Raw genomic sequence first — 17282 nt, forward strand, 5'->3', positions numbered from 1 at the left:
TTTGTTATTCAGTTTTTTTTTTTTTTACCCAAAATAACTAGAACATCCCTAATAAAAAATAACCATAAACGAACGATAACCCAAATCATCGAACCATTCCACAAATGGTTTGAATGATACCCAGAACACGTCGTTAAGCAAATTAACCATACAATTTTTATTAGGGATTTTAGCAGGTATATTTTTCCTGAAAGGGAATTAGTTTTCCTACAGTTTTGTCTCTACCGTCATTTTGATTGGAAGTGACGGTATCATGTTATGATTTGTTTGAAAAATGTCGCCATTTTGTGGGAATCAAGAAAACCTAATCTTATTGGCAAATCAAAGTTGGCACTCGTGGAGAATAGAAGAACTTTGAAAGTGATGATGGTTTCAAAATTTTCCACTGAGAGGTACATCACGCAGAAAAAAACATAGTTCATTCAAATAAAGCACGATTCATTTCAAACAAAATTTTGAATAGAATATAGATCAATAAAATCCATTGAGTAATCCAATAAAAATATAGAATTAAAATAATGCCACCAGCTTTATTGAATAAAACATCGATTTTTATTGATTAAAAAAAATGTTTACTTGAATCAACCTGCAGCATTTTTTAAAGCAACGAATAATTTTAGTTGTAGCGATTCATATTTTTTATTGTATCAAAATCAAATATATGTAAATCAATAAATATTGTTTTCCCTTATTTATTCTATGTCAATTCAGGTTTTTATAAAATGGCAAACAATACGCTTGCTCGCACAAAAAGCATTCTTCGACTCGGAATCAAATTCAAGCATATCATTCACATGTGAAAACGTTAACGAACAAAATTTGTAACAATTTTATGGTATTGCGTGTTTACTGCGTTTTTTTCACGTCACCGCTGAAATTGTAATCTAAACAACTTAATAAAATTATGGCTTACATTTTAAGAGCAATAATAGCGGAGGCAAAGTGGTAGAAATGCTGACATCTATGTACACCCCTAAAAATCTGAAAAGAAATTATTTTTTTCTATATTATATGTCTATTAAGTAGTCCTTGAGTTTTCTACTAGCGTAGCATTAACCAGATTAAAATAAAATGCTGCATTTGCAAAATAAAAGCATTTTAAGATTGTACTTGTATATACACGAAACGAAAATCAATTATTTTATCCATGTGTTTCACTTATACATTTTTGTCAAAACATCAGCCTTATACATTCCATAAGACAAATCACATACGTCCTATAAGAATGCATACAAGGTATGTGTAACCATAGAGGCAACTCTAAGACTAGAAGGTCCCGAAATAACGTGCTCAACTTTTTGGCTCAGCTCTGGTACTCTCTTCGGTCCCAAGCTAATCGATTCACCCCTCGAAACATAGGAAAATCCACTAACCCCTCACCCCCAACTTTCATAGCGAATCAAAACAAACATTGTGTAGTAGTAGAATTTCGACTAGAATGGGATACGTTAATCGTTTGCTTGGGACCAATAGGCTAGTCAAGTAGTGAGCCAATTTAAAATCGTAAGTTTCGTATTGATTGTTGGTGTAACCGCTTATACATTTCATTTGACACATGATCTTCATTAACTTTTTGCAAGGCGTCTGCTTATTAGTTGACTTATTCATTTTATGAATAATCAGCAATAGAAATTTGCCAAAAGGTATAAGGAGATTTCTATCCGTGTACCTCACCGTGTAAAATGTTGAAACCATCATCACACTCATAGTTCTTCTATTCTCCACGAGTGCCAACTTTGATTTGACAATTGGCAAATCAAAGTTGCCACTCGTGGAGAATAGCCGAACTATGAAAGTGATGATGGTTTCAAAATTTTCCACGGACAGGTATACGAGTGCAATCTTAAAATGCTTTTATTTTGAAAACTGAGCATTGAATTTAAATCTGGTTGTTGCTACAGTTGTAGAAAAGCTGAAATCTATGCATACACCTAAAAATCTGAAAAGAAATTATTTTTTCTATATTATATATCTATTGAGTAATCCTTAAGTTTTCTACTAACGTAGCATTAACCAGATTTAAATAAAATGCTCCATTTGCAAAATAAAGGCATTTTAAGATTGAACTCGTATACCTCACCGTGTAAAATTTTGAAACCATCATCACTTTCATAGTTCATCTATTCTCCACGAGTGCCAACTTTGATTTGCCAATATGATTAGTTTTTCTCGATTCCCACAGTGGCCGTGTAAGACTTAAATATGTTGAGCCCATGAAGCACAAGAGAGCTTCTTTGACCCAGTTTTTGTTTGAGTAGCTCTGAAGCGATCTGTGCACGGTAAGAAAAAAGTACCCAACGGCCAGTTCACTTTTACCTACTTTTGACTAGTTTGTCTCCTTTTCTCCTTCTAATGTTGTCAAAAACGGAGGAGCAAAACCACTCAACAGGGGTAGTAAAGTGTGGGAACCCAACGTTGAGTATAATCATATTTACCTACTGTTGGGTACAAATAACATACTTTTGGTTAAAAAGCCAGTGGAAAATTCTTTTTGAACTGCACACAAGTAAATGAAAATTACTTTGACCCGCTTTACCTACTTTTGGGTTCCTGCACTATAGTGCCGAGATGAGTGAAAAGAACTTAATTTTGGGTACTTTTTTCTAACCGTGTGCATGATCATGGGGGAAATTCTAGGATCATTATAAGAAGGATATTAGCGAACGTATTCTGAGAAGAACTCAGAGGGAATTAGTAAAATTTACGTTTATTTGCTGGTTTTTTTTTTTTATGTTTCAACATTTGGTTTACCATTTGGCTCTTCATATTTGTTCTAGTTAATTGATTATGCTAATATGATAATTGCATTTAGCGTTAATTTACAGGATACCCTTTTAAGGGCTTGTTTTAGTTTGAATTTTAAATTTTGATCACCTACCTACTTGAGCACAGCAAGGTTGCAAAGACTCATTTCAGCTAAAATAATGTTTTTCGGAATAATAAAACCAATAGATGGTATGATGGCATGTTTTACTTGTAACTTACAAGAAGAGGTTACAAAGTATGCGTTGGAAACATAAAACCTGTAAATTTTGCTTTCTTTGAGTCACAATCAGCGATTTGCTGATCGCTGAGTGAGTGAGTGAGTTTGTGAAAAATCGCTGATTGTGACTCTCATGAAGTGAAATAAACAGGTTTAATATGTCAAACACATTCTTTGCAACCTCTTCTTGTATCCTACCAATTCAAAATTTGATCATGGCATCTAATTAACCACTTCATTCGAGCAGATAAAATGACGTTTACTACCACTCGAACTTTGAAATGAAACATTATTTTGAGATTTTTTCTTCTAGAACCTCGAAAAAAATAGCCAACATTTGTGCGTTTCACAAAAAAATAGAAATTAGTTGGTCCAGTTTTGTGAAATCGCTGGTAGAAAGTCACACCAAAACTGCTTGACAAAGTGGTCAATTATTTCATAATTTAGAAAAACATTGTTTTAGCTGAAATGAGTCTTTGCAACCTTGGAGCACAGGACTCAGATGGAAGTGAGACAAGATTAGAATGAAGAAGAAAAAAAAACGAGGAAGTTAAGGGGAAAGGGGACGTCATTATTTTTTTTTTTTGGAAGATCAAAAATACTTTTTTCGGTGTTCCGGTACACGGCGAAAGATAACGACCCAAATTTGAGTTTAGTTCACTCATAATCGCCAATAGTGCAGGAACTCAGCGATGAGTAAAATTTGTCTCATGGTTTCCTGTGGAAAACCTAAAAAATCTGTCGGAAAATGAGGAAATTGACGAAAATTTTATTCAGTCTCGGAGTAGTACCAATAGACTGAGTGAATCCAATCTTTACTTTTCTCAAATTCGGGAATTTTTCCCTGGAAAATCATGGGAAAACATGAGGTAAATTAACTCATCGCTGAGTTCCTGCACTTTTGGCGATTATGAGTGAACTAAACTCAAATTTGGGTCGTTCTCAATCGCCGTGTAGGCAAGAAAATGCAATGAACACATTTTCATGGTGTTGAACAAGAAAAAACTGCTTTTGAATTTTTGAAAATAATGGAAATAAGCAAATTCAACAGACTATTTTTTTTGTAGTAAATGTTACTGGTTATCCACCAAAACTTTTTTTTTTTTCCACCAAAAAGAACAAGGAAACTTTACTGAAACCCGATGTTGAGCTTATTCCTCTGTACTTGTACAAAAACAATGATACACATTGTTGGAGAACTTGAGAAAATTTCGGTTTGAATTTTCACCTACAACTTATTAAAACGTCCAGTCATAACCATAAGCCTAAGTTTGTTGTCAATGTTTCCGGGACATGTTAATGATTGCATTGAACGTTAAGTGGATTGAACCTTCTAGAAATTAAGACGATGTCATTATTGATAATAGTTCCTTGCCAAATTTTGTTCGTATCTTACCGTATAGGTATTATAGTAATTACGAAAGATAAAGACTTTTCTAACAGCAGAAAATTTCTGCTAAATTCTTTGCTTGTACAGTTTGGCAAAAGATCATGCAACTACCCCGAAAAAAAAATATACAAATCCACTTGACAGCTCGTTTGCCATTATTCATTTTTACAGCAATAACTTTGATTAAATTTTAATCAGAGTAATAAAAAAATATCTGCTTTCAACATATTTTTGCTGGTCAATTTTCAGCAAACAATTTTGCTGGAAGGAGATAATCATAATTTGTCGTGTAGCCTTAGTTACACACAGTGTAACACAGGAAAAATCAAGCTTAGGCCTAAGGGTTCAGTTTTATGCCAAAATCAAAGTATTTACTTGAGAAATTTGAAATTGATTTTCAATTATTTGCTGTTATTTTCTGAAACATTGAGCATTGTTTGAAATTCAATTGAATTGATCTTAACGTTTTTCAGCATACTGTTTGGAGGTACATTTATAGCATTCACAATATAAATGTTCACTTTTAATGAAAGCAGATCCGCAGAGAAACTATTATTCTCACATATTTTAAAAATGTAAATGCCCCTGTAATTGTTTCAATAGCTACTATTGAAGGTTTTGTCACGAGAAGATGCTGCTTGTGTCTAATGAATAATGAAAGAGTGTGATATTGTATGAATTATGCTGAACCTAGCCATTTTTGTTACTGGTGAGCTGATACCTTAACTATTTATCTTTAAAATTCCGATAACAGCTTATTTGATTATGCAAAGATAAATACCTTAATTAACATTTTTAAACTGTGTTACCGGAATATATCAAAATATTTCGTGAACAATCAACAATTCAACATTCGCGCTTATCTCCCTAGCACAGACTTCAAAATCTTACACAGGTCTGCTGTCTCTTACCGACTAATTCAAACAGTGTATCTACCTTAATCAAGCCGAGATGTCTGAAGTTGCAACCGTAGCCGCTGCTGCAGCACCAGCTGCCACCTCGCCCGCCAAGACAAAGAAGCCAAGGGCCCTCAAGGGACAGGGCAAGCCCAAGAAGCCATCGACCCATCCCCCGGTGAACGAAATGGTTGTTGCCGCCATCAAAACCCTGAAGGAACGCAACGGATCGTCGCTGCAGGCCATCAAGAAGTACATCGCTGCCAACTACAAGTGCGACGTTGCCAAGCTAGCCCCGTTCCTTAAGAAGTCTTTGAAGAATGGCGTCGAGAAGGGAACGATTGTCCAAACCAAGGGAATCGGTGCATCGGGATCATTCAAGTTGAAGGCTGAAGCCAAGAAAGCCGCCACTGAGAAGAAACCGAAGAAAGCTGCAGGTGAGAAAAAGGTCAAGAAAGCTACCGGAACGAAGAAGCCAGCCGGTGATAAGAAAGCCAAGAAGCCCGTTGCTAAAGCTGCCAAGAAGCCAGCTGGTGAGAAGAAAGCCAAGGCTGCCGGTGCCAAGACCGCGAAGAAGGCCGGAGGCGTGAAGAAGGCTACTACTCCCAAGCAAAAGGCCACCAAGCCCTCGAAGACCGCTGCCAAGAAGCCAAAGACCCCGAAGCCGAAGAGAACCACCCCAGCCAAGAAAGCGGCCCCGAAGAAGGTCGTCAAGAAGTAAACTCGGAACGTTGTTGATCTACAGCAACTCAAAGAATTACCCAAAACAGTCCTTTTCAGGGCTACCAATAATGCAGCTAAAGAGTTCAAGGATTTCGACATCATATTCATTAATTAATCATAATCATTAATCGACATACATCATCAACATGTATCATTTAATGGCACATCTTATAGTGAATTTGTTTATTATTCAGTTTCAACCTGGATGGGATCTGCTGTTTTGCACTTCCAAAAAGGGAAATGAAAATTCCACTACCCTTAACACATTCTTGAAAACCGAATGTTGATCAGCCATAATAAGCTGTAGCAGACCATGCCACATCGTCCAAATGACTTTATCCACAAATTATGGAACATGAGAATTTCACAATCAAATATCTCTATCATTGGTTTCTGTGAATTTCCACCAGAAAATGAGAAAATGTATTTCTGTGTTGGAAATTCTATGAAGCTTTTCATTTTATTCTATCCAAAATAAACAGTAAAATTATTTGAGTGTTATTTTGAGATGTGACAACACAGCGAATGGACACAACGTAAATGTACAGCAAGCCCAGCGATATACCTGTGGAAAAGTGGAAAACCTCAAAAATCAGCCGGAAAATGAAATAGTTTAGTTCTAACTGTGTGTCCACAATATACATTTTTCTCATTCAGAAAAAGTTTATCCTGGATAATGTGTGAATTCGTTCCTGAGTTCCCTTTGGGCGGTTCTCATTCGTCGTATGTACCCTCTAAAAAATCTTTAGGGGTTCTTTAGGGGTAACCCGCGCTCGATATCTTTCCCTAAGAAGCGTACGGGAACTCATCTTACTTGAGCTGAAATTTCATCTCGCCCTGGAAGTGCACAGCGTACCACATCAAAATATTTACAAATTATTGTCGGCACTGAATTCGTAGTAGTGGCAACCAGGAATGTTCCATCATATCACTGCCACCTGCTACATTCCGGTAAGAAAGTCAATTCAGAAACACCTTTTGTATTAATATGGTGGCCCTGAAAAGGGCCGTTTTTTTTGTTTTGAGTCGATGAAACTAATTTATCCCCCGAATCCGTAAAGAGTACGTCCCTGCCGCTTCAACGCGTAAACGACATCCATTGCGGTGACAGTCTTCCTCTTCGCATGTTCGGTGTAAGTAACGGCGTCACGAATAACGTTCTCCAGAAACACCTTCAGTACTCCTCTGGTTTCTTCGTAGATGAGACCGGAAATTCTCTTCACTCCACCACGACGAGCCAAACGACGGATAGCGGGTTTGGTGATGCCCTGGATGTTGTCACGCAACACTTTTCGATGACGCTTGGCTCCTCCTTTGCCAAGGCCTTTTCCTCCCTTGCCGCGTCCTGTCATTTTCTAATGAGATAGTTGAATCGTCGATGAAGGTTGAAACATAAGTGAACAAAAATTCCAAATTTTGGCTGTTTTATACCTACTCGAGGGTTAAATTCTTTTTGTTAGTTGCTGTGTTCTTGTTCTTTCATCGTTTCTGATTGGTTGAACACAGCGAACGCATGTTATAAAAGAGAATGGAATTAATTTTTATGAACATTACACAGTGTGCTCTCATCGAATACGCATCGCAACATAACAATGGCTCGCACTAAGCAGACCGCTCGCAAGTCTACTGGAGGGAAGGCTCCTCGCAAGCAGTTGGCAACAAAGGCCGCCCGTAAGAGCGCTCCAGCCACCGGAGGTGTGAAGAAACCTCATCGCTACCGGCCAGGCACCGTCGCCCTGCGTGAGATCCGTCGTTACCAGAAATCGACCGAACTGTTGATCCGAAAGTTGCCTTTCCAACGTCTGGTCCGTGAAATCGCCCAGGACTTCAAGACCGATCTGCGCTTCCAGAGCTCGGCTGTTATGGCTCTGCAGGAAGCTAGCGAGGCCTATCTGGTCGGTCTGTTCGAGGATACCAACCTGTGTGCTATCCACGCCAAGCGTGTCACTATCATGCCGAAGGACATCCAGCTGGCTCGTCGTATCCGTGGTGAACGCGCTTAATTATCCCATCAAAATCCTACAAAAACGGCCCTTTTCAGGGCCACCACGATGATTCTAAAGAGTTTGTAAGTGAGCTTTTAAGGTTCAGATTCTTTGTTCATTCCGTTCCAGTCTAAATTTGGTAACGAAGTAAACGAGATTTTGAAAACAAACATACAGCCGGGTATCCCATGCAAATCATCGCGAACTTGGCACTACACACTTAAATTCTATATAAATTTTTCGTTTGACTAGGGATTTGCATATTCTATTGGAATAATTGAATTTTCTGAGAAGTACATGATCATGCTTTATGAATAATATATTTCAATTGATTTACGAATTGCCGACTGGGCAGTTGAAATTTAAGTAGGATCTAATTTCAATTATGGAGCGTTTAGGTTCATGTAAACAAAAACAAATTTTAACTTACGCCTTGTTTTATACAGTGATAATCTTACCAGAACCTTCCAAGACGACCAAGTAACAGGTAAACGTTGCAGGTGCCGTTAAAAAATAATAAAATTACCATAAAATCTATGTCGCTTTCCAGTGGAATGGGCAAAGATCTTTTTGCTTAGGTTAATTTTAACTTAGATATCACATAAAAATAAAGTGAAACTTACTTCAAAAGGCCTATACTACCTATTAGAATTATATATGGATTCAAATTAATTCTTATGAACCGATCGACATAATAAATTTGCAAAAACTTAAAATTTTTATGAAAAACTAAACTCAGAAATTTTGTCACTTAGATGTTACAAGAAAACATGCATAGATTTTTTTCCATCTAGTTTTTCACGTAAGTTTTACGTTTTTCATATGTGGATTGATTTGAAAGTTCTAATTTCACTTTACATAGGGTACTGTACAAGCAATTATTTTGGCGTACCACGACAATTGTTAAACTAATTTTAATCTGTGAATATTGTGAGTACTTACACAACGGTTATTAAGGAGTCATTAAAAAGTGCTATAAACGCTTTTCACCGCTTGCTGTACAATCTTCTTCTTCTTCAATGTTCATTTATTTTAATTTATTTTAATCTTTTTGTTATTTGTACATGATATTTAGTTAAGTGATTTAAGTTTAACTTTTTCAACCTTTAGTTAACATTCATTTTACATCAGTGATGTATGTGTTTGTTTTTCTTTGGGAATAATTGTGTGTTTGGATACTCATGTATCTCTGTGAATTTGATAATCTACTTAACCTACTTAACCTAATATTGCATACCCTAGTTTACCAGCGCTCGGATGAGCGGATGCTCCGAGAGTGTAGCACCATAGAGGTAACTCTAAGACTACTGGGTCACTCTCGTTGAAATTTTCAAACGATTCATCGATTCGCTCCTGTACCGTCTTGCATCCTGCGGTTCGATGTAGATCACGTATCCTCGTGCCGAACGGGGCATCCAGTATTGTCCTCAGCAGCCGGTTTTGGACCACTTGTAGCTTCTTCTTGTGGGTCTCAGCACACGTACCCCACACCGGCATGGCATAGTTGACCACCGGAGCGATGATCATGTTGAAAACTGCTAGCTTGTTCCGTTGCGACAGCCTAGACCGTCGTGCTATCAACGGGTACAACGATCTCGATAGCGCGATGCATCTGTTCTTGAGGTTGTCGGTGTGGGTACGATAGATTCGCTTGTCATCGATGGTGACTCCGAGGTAGTTGACTTCGTTTGCCCACTCCACAGGCCGGCCGTTCACTCGGATGAGGCAGTCGGCTGGAGGCAGTAGTCTTGATGCTGGTCTATGTCGGAAGAGGATGGCTTGACTCTTGGTTTCGTTCACTTTGGTCTTCCAGCTGGTCAGGTACGAGACGTACGCCGTTACGCCCTGCTGAAGCCGATACCGATAGATGTTTGGGGATCTACCGTTGGCCATGATGGCACTGTCATCTGCATACAGCGCGAGGCTGCATCCAGCAGGGAGTTGTGGAACATCGGAGGTGTAGATGTTGTATAGGATGGGGCCCAGAAGGCTGCCCTGAGGTACACCCGCTGGGACCTCTTGGAGTTCCGAAGCAGCACCTGGAAGATGTACTCGAAATGTTCTGTTTGTGAGATAATTTCTTACCATTCTCGCGAGGTAGGCCGGGAAGTTCGCTTGCACCAGCTTGTGGACTAGCCCGTAGTGCCAGACGTTGTCGAAGGCCTTTTCCACATCCAGGAGTACCATAGCCGTGTTGGTGGAGAGTGCCTTGTTCCGTTCGATGGTGTTCTCCACTCGGACCAGTTGGTGGACGGTTGAATGTCCCTTCCGAAAGCCGAACTGCTCCGGCACGATGACATGATGCTCTTCGATGTGTTCCATCATACGTTGGAGAATGAGCCGTTCGAAGATCTTGCTGACTGCTGATAGCAACGTGATCGGCCTGTAGCTCGATGGGGCAGTTGGGTCCTTCCCCGGTTTTGGGATAGGGATGACCTTCCCTGTCTTCCATCTGGTCGGGAAATAGTTTAGCTGGAAGCATCTGGTAAAGATTGCTGCCAGGAAACGGAACGCCTTGCTGGAGAGCTTCTTCAGAACCAGGTTGAAGATAGCGTCGTTGCCGGGGGCCTTCATGTTTTTGCCGCGTTTCACTGCTGCACGCACCTCATCCTCGGTTACTTGACCGTCGAACGGCACATCGTCGACTTGTTCGTTGAGCTGATTGATGGTACGTTGCACCGCAGCTTCGTGGGGACTCACCATGCCTGCACCGATGTTGTGCGCTTCGATGAGTTTGCTGGCGATGGCGTTGGCCTTCTCCGATGGGGATACCAGGATGCCTCCGGTGTCGTCTTTCAGTGGTGGAACTTTTGCTGGTTTTTTCTTTAGGACCTTGGCCACCTTCCAGAACGGCCTTGAGTGGTCGCTCATATGTTCGATGCTGCTTGAGAACTGCTCGTTCCTGATCTTCGCCAACCGGTCCCCAATCTGGCTGTTGAGGTGGGAGACTTCTTGTTTTTTCAGAAGGCATCCGGTCCGTTGGAATTGCCGTCTGACGGTGTTTCGTTGCTGGATCAATTGCCGGGTGTAGACTTCAATCGTGGTGAATTGTTGTCTCACCGGTACCCAACGGATAGTAGCCTCTTCTGCAGCGTGTACGATGTCTTCGAAAGCTTCCAGCTGAGTGTCGATGGCTTCGATGGATGGCAGATCCATATCTTCGGGAAGTCGTGAGTCCACCAGGCGACTGAATGCCACCCAGTTAACGCGATGATAGTCTCGTCTCATCGATACCGGTGCTGTTGTTGGGTTGAAATCCAGTTCACACACCACCGGGTAGTGGTCGGAGCTCAATTCATGATGGGTGACTGGTTACGAGAGTGCCAGGTCGGATAGGAACACGTCCAAGGTGGATGTTACTCCGGCTGGGGAGAGGAACGTTGGTTCGTCTGGAAAATGAATGTCACACGTACCTGAGCTGAGGTGGTTTGCAAGGAGGGTGCCATTTTTGTTACAGTTGTGATTTCGCCATAAGGTGTGGCGGGCGTTGAGATAACCGGCTACCACAAAGCCGGTTCTATTGTCGGTGAGCTTTTGGAGATCTTCCGCGAAGAGTTTTGCTGTTCCATTACTGTCTGCACACTGCCTCGGTACGTAGACGGCAAACAGCACGATGTCTCCATCAACAGCATGTATTTTTACGCCGATTGCTTCGACGATTGTTGTTTTCGGATGTGGTACGATCTCATAGCGGATGCCATGTTTTACGATGACAGCTACTCCGCCGCCGGTTGAGTTGGGGCGATCTAGCCGGATCATCGTGTGAGCAGGGAGGGAGAAATTTGTTTTTGGGTTGAGCCGGGTTTCGGTGATAACTCCTACGTCGATGTTTTGTTGAGCAAGGAAGTTGCCCAACTCTATCTTTTTCGCTCTTATTGAGCGAGCATTCCAATTGGCAATTCGCATGCTGCGGGGCTCAGTTGACTCCATATTTGCAGAGCAATTCACCAATGACCTTAACCTGGTCTGTACCTTTCTTGCACTGCTTCAAACGATCGCAGAACTCGCTAAAGATGGCCCACAGCTCGGCAGAACTGTAGAGCTTGTCTTCGCTTTCCTCGGAAGAGGAATCCGTTGTGGTTTGCGCACCGGCTCTGGTGCGAGGATCGATACGAGGTTTTTTATTCCCGGCAGACTGTGGGTCATCGTCGGGTTTTGGCCTGGGCGGCAGCGGAGGAAAATCCTTTGGGTTCGGAGCAGGCGCAGGAACCTTTTTGACTTCCTTCCGTCCCGGCTGGTGCGTGGTTGTTGCTTGTTGCCGAATCCGGATGTATTCGGCACGTTTGGGGCAGCTACGGTCTGTAGCCGAGTGAGCGCCACCGCAGTTCCCAACAAACAATTGAGAGCTCTTATAAAACACCTGAGTTGATCAAACGTTGAATAATAGCTTCCAGAGTTGAACAAGAATGTAGTTGTATTGCCATTTGATTAAAAGTTTTAAAAGCTGTTGGAGCACTCTTAAATGATTGTTTACGTTCGGTTTAACTATATGCTTTATAAGACCTACGATAACTTTTATAGCACCTTAGTTAAACTGATTCACAAGAGCTATACAGAACGTGGAATAAACGCATCAAAACAAACAATTGGGAGCTCTTATAAAACACCTGAGTTGATCAAACGTTGAATAATAGCTTCCAGAGTTGTACAAGAATGTAGTTGTATTGCCTTTTAAGTTAAACGCTTCAAAAGCTGCTTGGAGCACTCTTAAATGATTGTTTACGTTCAGTTAAACTATTTGACAGGAGCCATATAGGATGTGGAATAAACGCATCAAAACAAACAATTGGGAGCTCTTATAAAACACCTGAGTTGATCAAACGTTGAATAATAGCTTCCAGAGTTGTACAAGAATGTAGTTGTATTGCCTTTTAAGTTAAACGCTTCAAAAGCTGCTTGGAGCACTCTTAAATGATTGTTTACGTTCGGTTTAACTATATGCTTTATAAGACCTACGATAACTTTTATAGCACCTTAGTTAAACCGATTGACAAGAGCTATATAGAACGTGGAATAAACGCATCAAAACAAACAATTGGGAGCTCTTATAAAACACCTGAGTTGATCAAACGTTGAATAATAGCTTCCAGAGTTGTACAAGAATGTAGTTGTATTGCCTTTTAAGTTAAACGCTTCAAAAGCTGCTTGGAGCACTCTTAAATGATTGTTTACGTTCAGTTAAACTATTTGACAGGAGCCATATAGGATGTGGAATAAACGCATCAAAACAAACAATTGGGAGCTCTTATAAAACACCTGAGTTGATCAAACGTTGAATAATAGCTTCCAGAGTTGAACAAGAATGTAGTTGTATTGCCATTTGATTAAAAGTTTTAAAAGCTGTTGGAGCACTCTTAAATGATTGTTTACGTTCGGTTTAACTATATGCTTTATAAGACCTACGATAACTTTTATAGCACCTTAGTTAAACTGATTCACAAGAGCTATACAGAACGTGGAATAAACGCATCAAAACAAACAATTGGGAGCTCTTATAGAACACCTGAGTTGATCAAACGTTGAATAATAGCTTCCAGAGTTGAACAAGAATGTAGTTGTATTGCCATTTGGTTAAAAGCTTCAAAAACTGCTTGGAGCACTCTTAAATGATTGTTTACGTTCAGTTAAACTATTTGACAGGAGCCATATAGGATGTGGAATAAACGCATCAAAACAAACAATTGGGAGCTCTTATAAAACACCTGAGTTGATCAAACGTTGAATAATAGCTTCCAGAGTTGTACAAGAATGTAGTTGTATTGCCTTTTAAGTTAAACGCTTCAAAAGCTGCTTGGAGCACTCTTAAATGATTGTTTACGTTCGGTTTAACTATATGCTTTATAAGACCTACGATAACTTTTATAGCACCTTAGTTAAACCGATTGACAAGAGCTATATAGAACGTGGAATAAACGCATCAAAACAAACAATTGGGAGCTCTTATAAAACACCTGAGTTGATCAAACGTTGAATAATAGCTTCCAGAGTTGTACAAGAATGTAGTTGTATTGCCTTTTAAGTTAAACGCTTCAAAAGCTGCTTGGAGCACTCTTAAATGATTGTTTACGTTCAGTTAAACTATTTGACAGGAGCCATATAGGATGTGGAATAAACGCATCAAAACAAACAATTGGGAGCTCTTATAAAACACCTGAGTTGATCAAACGTTGAATAATAGCTTCCAGAGTTGAACAAGAATGTAGTTGTATTGCCATTTGATTAAAAGTTTTAAAAGCTGTTGGAGCACTCTTAAATGATTGTTTACGTTCGGTTTAACTATATGCTTTATAAGACCTACGATAACTTTTATAGCACCTTAGTTAAACCGATTGACAAGAGCTATATAGAACGTGGAATAAACGCATCAAAACAAACAATTGGGAGCTCTTATAGAACACCTGAGTTGATCAAACGTTGAATAATAGCTTCCAGAGTTGAACAAGAATGTAGTTGTATTGCCATTTGGTTAAAAGCTTCAAAAACTGCTTGGAGCACTCTTAAATGATTGTTTACGTTCAGTTAAACTATTTGACAGGAGCCATATAGGATGTGGAATAAACGCATCAAAACAAACAATTGGGAGCTCTTATAAAACACCTGAGTTGATCAAACGTTGAATAATAGCTTCCAGAGTTGTACAAGAATGTAGTTGTATTGCCTTTTAAGTTAAACGCTTCAAAAGCTGCTTGGAGCACTCTTAAATGATTGTTTACGTTCGGTTTACCTATATGCTTTATAAGACCTACGATAACTTTTATAGCACCTTAGTTAAACCGATTGACAAGAGCTATATAGAACGTGGAATAAACGCATCAAAACAAACAATTGGGAGCTCTTATAGAACACCTGAGTTGATCAAACGTTGAATAATAGCTTCCAGAGTTGAACAAGAATGTAGTTGTATTGCCATTTGGTTAAAAGCTTCAAAAACTGCTTGGAGCACTCTTAAATGATTGTTTACGTTCGACCAACCCCCAACCACAATTTTGTTGCTAAAAATAGCACAAGTGATAGGCACGTTTATATGACCATAAGGCAATGATTATTCGACTGCAAGAGAAGTCACTCAAGATGAGCTTCATATACTTCTCTCATATGATCAAAATATGTATTCAAGAATAGAGCAGATGGAAACAGAAGCGGCTGGCAATCCGGGATCATGAGTTCGAATCTTGCTTCGAGAAACCCTCGGTGGAGTAGAGGTAAATTATATATAGGTGTGTTATTAATAAATGCAAACATTAATTTAAGACATATATCATATAATCAACGATAACATTTCTAGACAAATTCTCTCAATTAATTATTAGAGAGATTAATTGAAAGAATATCAATCAAAGATCAAACAGATGCTTGTTACTACTTCCTCCATGATCACAGAATGTGAATTATGGCATAATTACATATTTTTTCAATGTGCACAAATAAATTAAATTAATAAAAACTGTACAAGCAATTATGATGGCGTACCACGACAATTGTTAAACTAATTTTAATCTGTGAATATTGTGAGTACTTACACAACGGTTATTAAGGAGTCATTAAAAAGTGCTATAAACGCTTTTCACCGCTTGCTGTATAGTGATTATTTAGGAGTCATAAAAGAGTGTAACAAACGCCTCTCAGGTTCAATCTCTAATACATTTCGAAGCAGCTGTTAGGAGGTGTCTACAAACGTTGTATAAGAGCTTTCACCAAAACAATAAAGCTTGAGTTTAAATATGTATCTATAAACTTTGTATAAAAGTTGCTTCTATCCGGTTGTTAAGGAGTCATTGAAAAGTGCTATAAACGCTTTTCACCGCTTGCTGTACAATGATCATTTAGGAGTCATAAAAGAGTGTAACAAACGCCTCTCAGGTTTCCTCTCTACTAAATTTCAAAGCAGCTGTCAGGAAGTGTCTACAAACGTTGTATAAGAGCTTTCACCAAAACAATAAAGCTTGAGTTTAAATATGTATCTATAAACTTTGTATAAAAGTTGCTTCTATCCGGTTGTTAAGGAGTCATTGAAAAGTGCTATAAACGCTTTTCACCGCTTGCTGTACAATGATCATTTAGGAGTCATAAAAGAGTGTAACAAACGCCTCTCAGGTTTCCTCTCTACTAAATTTCAAAGCAGCTGTCAGGAAGTGTCTACAAACGTTGTATAAGAGCTTTCACCAAAACAATAAAGCTTGAGTTTAAATATGTATCTATAAACTTTGTATAAAAGTTGCTTCTATCCGGTTGTTAAGGAGTCATTGAAAAGTGCTATAAACGCTTTTCACCGCTTGCTGTACAATGATCATTTAGGAGTCATAAAAGAGTGTAACAAACGCCTCTCAGGTTTCCTCTCTACTAAATTTCAAAGCAGCTGTCAGGAAGTGTCTACAAACGTTGTATAAGAGCTTTCACCAAAACAATAAAGCTTGAGTTTAAATATGTATCTATAAACTTTGTATAAAAGTTGCTTCTATCCGGTTGTTAAGGAGTCATTGAAAAGTGCTATAAACGCTTTTCACCGCTTGCTGTACAATGATCATTTAGGAGTCATAAAAGAGTGTAACAAACGCCTCTCAGGTTTCCTCTCTACTAAATTTCAAAGCAGCTGTCAGGAAGTGTCTACAAACGTTGTATAAGAGCTTTCACCAAAACAATAAAGCTTGAGTTTAAATATGTATCTATAAACTTTGTATAAAAGTTGCTTCTATCCGGTTGTTAAGGAGTCATTGAAAAGTGCTATAAACGCTTTTCACCGCTTGCTGTACAATGATCATTTAGGAGTCATAAAAGAGTGTAACAAACGCCTCTCAGGTTTCCTCTCTACTAAATTTCAAAGCAGCTGTCAGGAAGTGTCTACAAACGTTGTATAAGAGCTTTCACCAAAATAATAAAGCTTGAGTTTAAATATGTATCTATAAACGTTGTATAAAAGTTGTTTCTACTCCTATACCGCTTATACATATAATGCTGTAGTTGAACAGGTTCTCCAAACCAGTGTAAACAAGAGTTTTACAGAAGTTGTAATAAACAAATTGTACAGTTATTATTCAGCATGCAGTTGAATAAAATCACAATGGAAGCGTTTCTTCAACAAGAAATTGATTTTGGGTAAACGTTTTACTGAATACGTTAGACAACACCTTTGTGTTGCAGTTGTATAGGTTCTCCAAACCAGTGTAAACAAGGGTTTTATAAAAGTTGTGGTGAACACATTGTGCAATTATTATTCAACATGCAGCTGAACAAAATCAAAACGAAAGCGTTTCTTCGACTGGAAATTGTTACTTGGGTTGGCACAACGTTTCGCTGGTGCGTCCTTA

At 39.0% G+C, this 17282-nt stretch overlaps 3 protein-coding genes across 3 annotated transcripts; 2 read left to right on the forward strand and 1 right to left on the reverse strand.

Moving 5' to 3' along the window:
* The first annotated feature begins 5314 nt into the window (after positions 1-5314).
* On the forward strand, positions 5315-6036 carry LOC135710722 (histone H1-like). The gene has a single exon (XM_065233384.1). The coding sequence runs from the start codon at positions 5325-5327 to the stop codon at positions 5988-5990; it is 666 nt and encodes a 221-aa protein (XP_065089456.1). The 5' UTR covers positions 5315-5324; the 3' UTR covers positions 5991-6036.
* A 974-nt stretch (positions 6037-7010) lies between these two features.
* On the reverse strand, positions 7011-7391 carry LOC135710731 (histone H4). Its single transcript, XM_065233396.1, has one exon. The coding sequence runs from the start codon at positions 7342-7344 to the stop codon at positions 7033-7035; it is 312 nt and encodes a 103-aa protein (XP_065089468.1). The 5' UTR covers positions 7345-7391; the 3' UTR covers positions 7011-7032.
* A 166-nt stretch (positions 7392-7557) lies between these two features.
* LOC135711061 (histone H3) lies at positions 7558-8015 on the forward strand. Its single transcript, XM_065233810.1, has one exon. The coding sequence runs from the start codon at positions 7585-7587 to the stop codon at positions 7993-7995; it is 411 nt and encodes a 136-aa protein (XP_065089882.1). The 5' UTR covers positions 7558-7584; the 3' UTR covers positions 7996-8015.
* Positions 8016-17282: the final 9267 nt, after the last annotated feature.

The sequence above is a fragment of the Ochlerotatus camptorhynchus genome, unplaced genomic scaffold, assembly GCF_037179485.1.
Source record: "Ochlerotatus camptorhynchus isolate MF236.1 unplaced genomic scaffold, CSIRO-AGI_Acam_v1.1 ptg000037l, whole genome shotgun sequence".
NCBI classification, from domain to species: domain Eukaryota; kingdom Metazoa; phylum Arthropoda; class Insecta; order Diptera; family Culicidae; genus Ochlerotatus; species Ochlerotatus camptorhynchus.

What these genes read in the sequence shown, in the direction of transcription:
- LOC135710731 (XM_065233396.1), bottom strand. Translation starts at nt 7,344, where the DNA reads ATGACAGGACGCGGCAAGGGAGGAAAAGGCCTTGGCAAAGGAGGAGCC.
- LOC135711061 (XM_065233810.1), top strand. Translation starts at nt 7,585, where the DNA reads ATGGCTCGCACTAAGCAGACCGCTCGCAAGTCTACTGGAGGGAAGGCT.
- LOC135710722 (XM_065233384.1), top strand. Translation starts at nt 5,325, where the DNA reads ATGTCTGAAGTTGCAACCGTAGCCGCTGCTGCAGCACCAGCTGCCACC.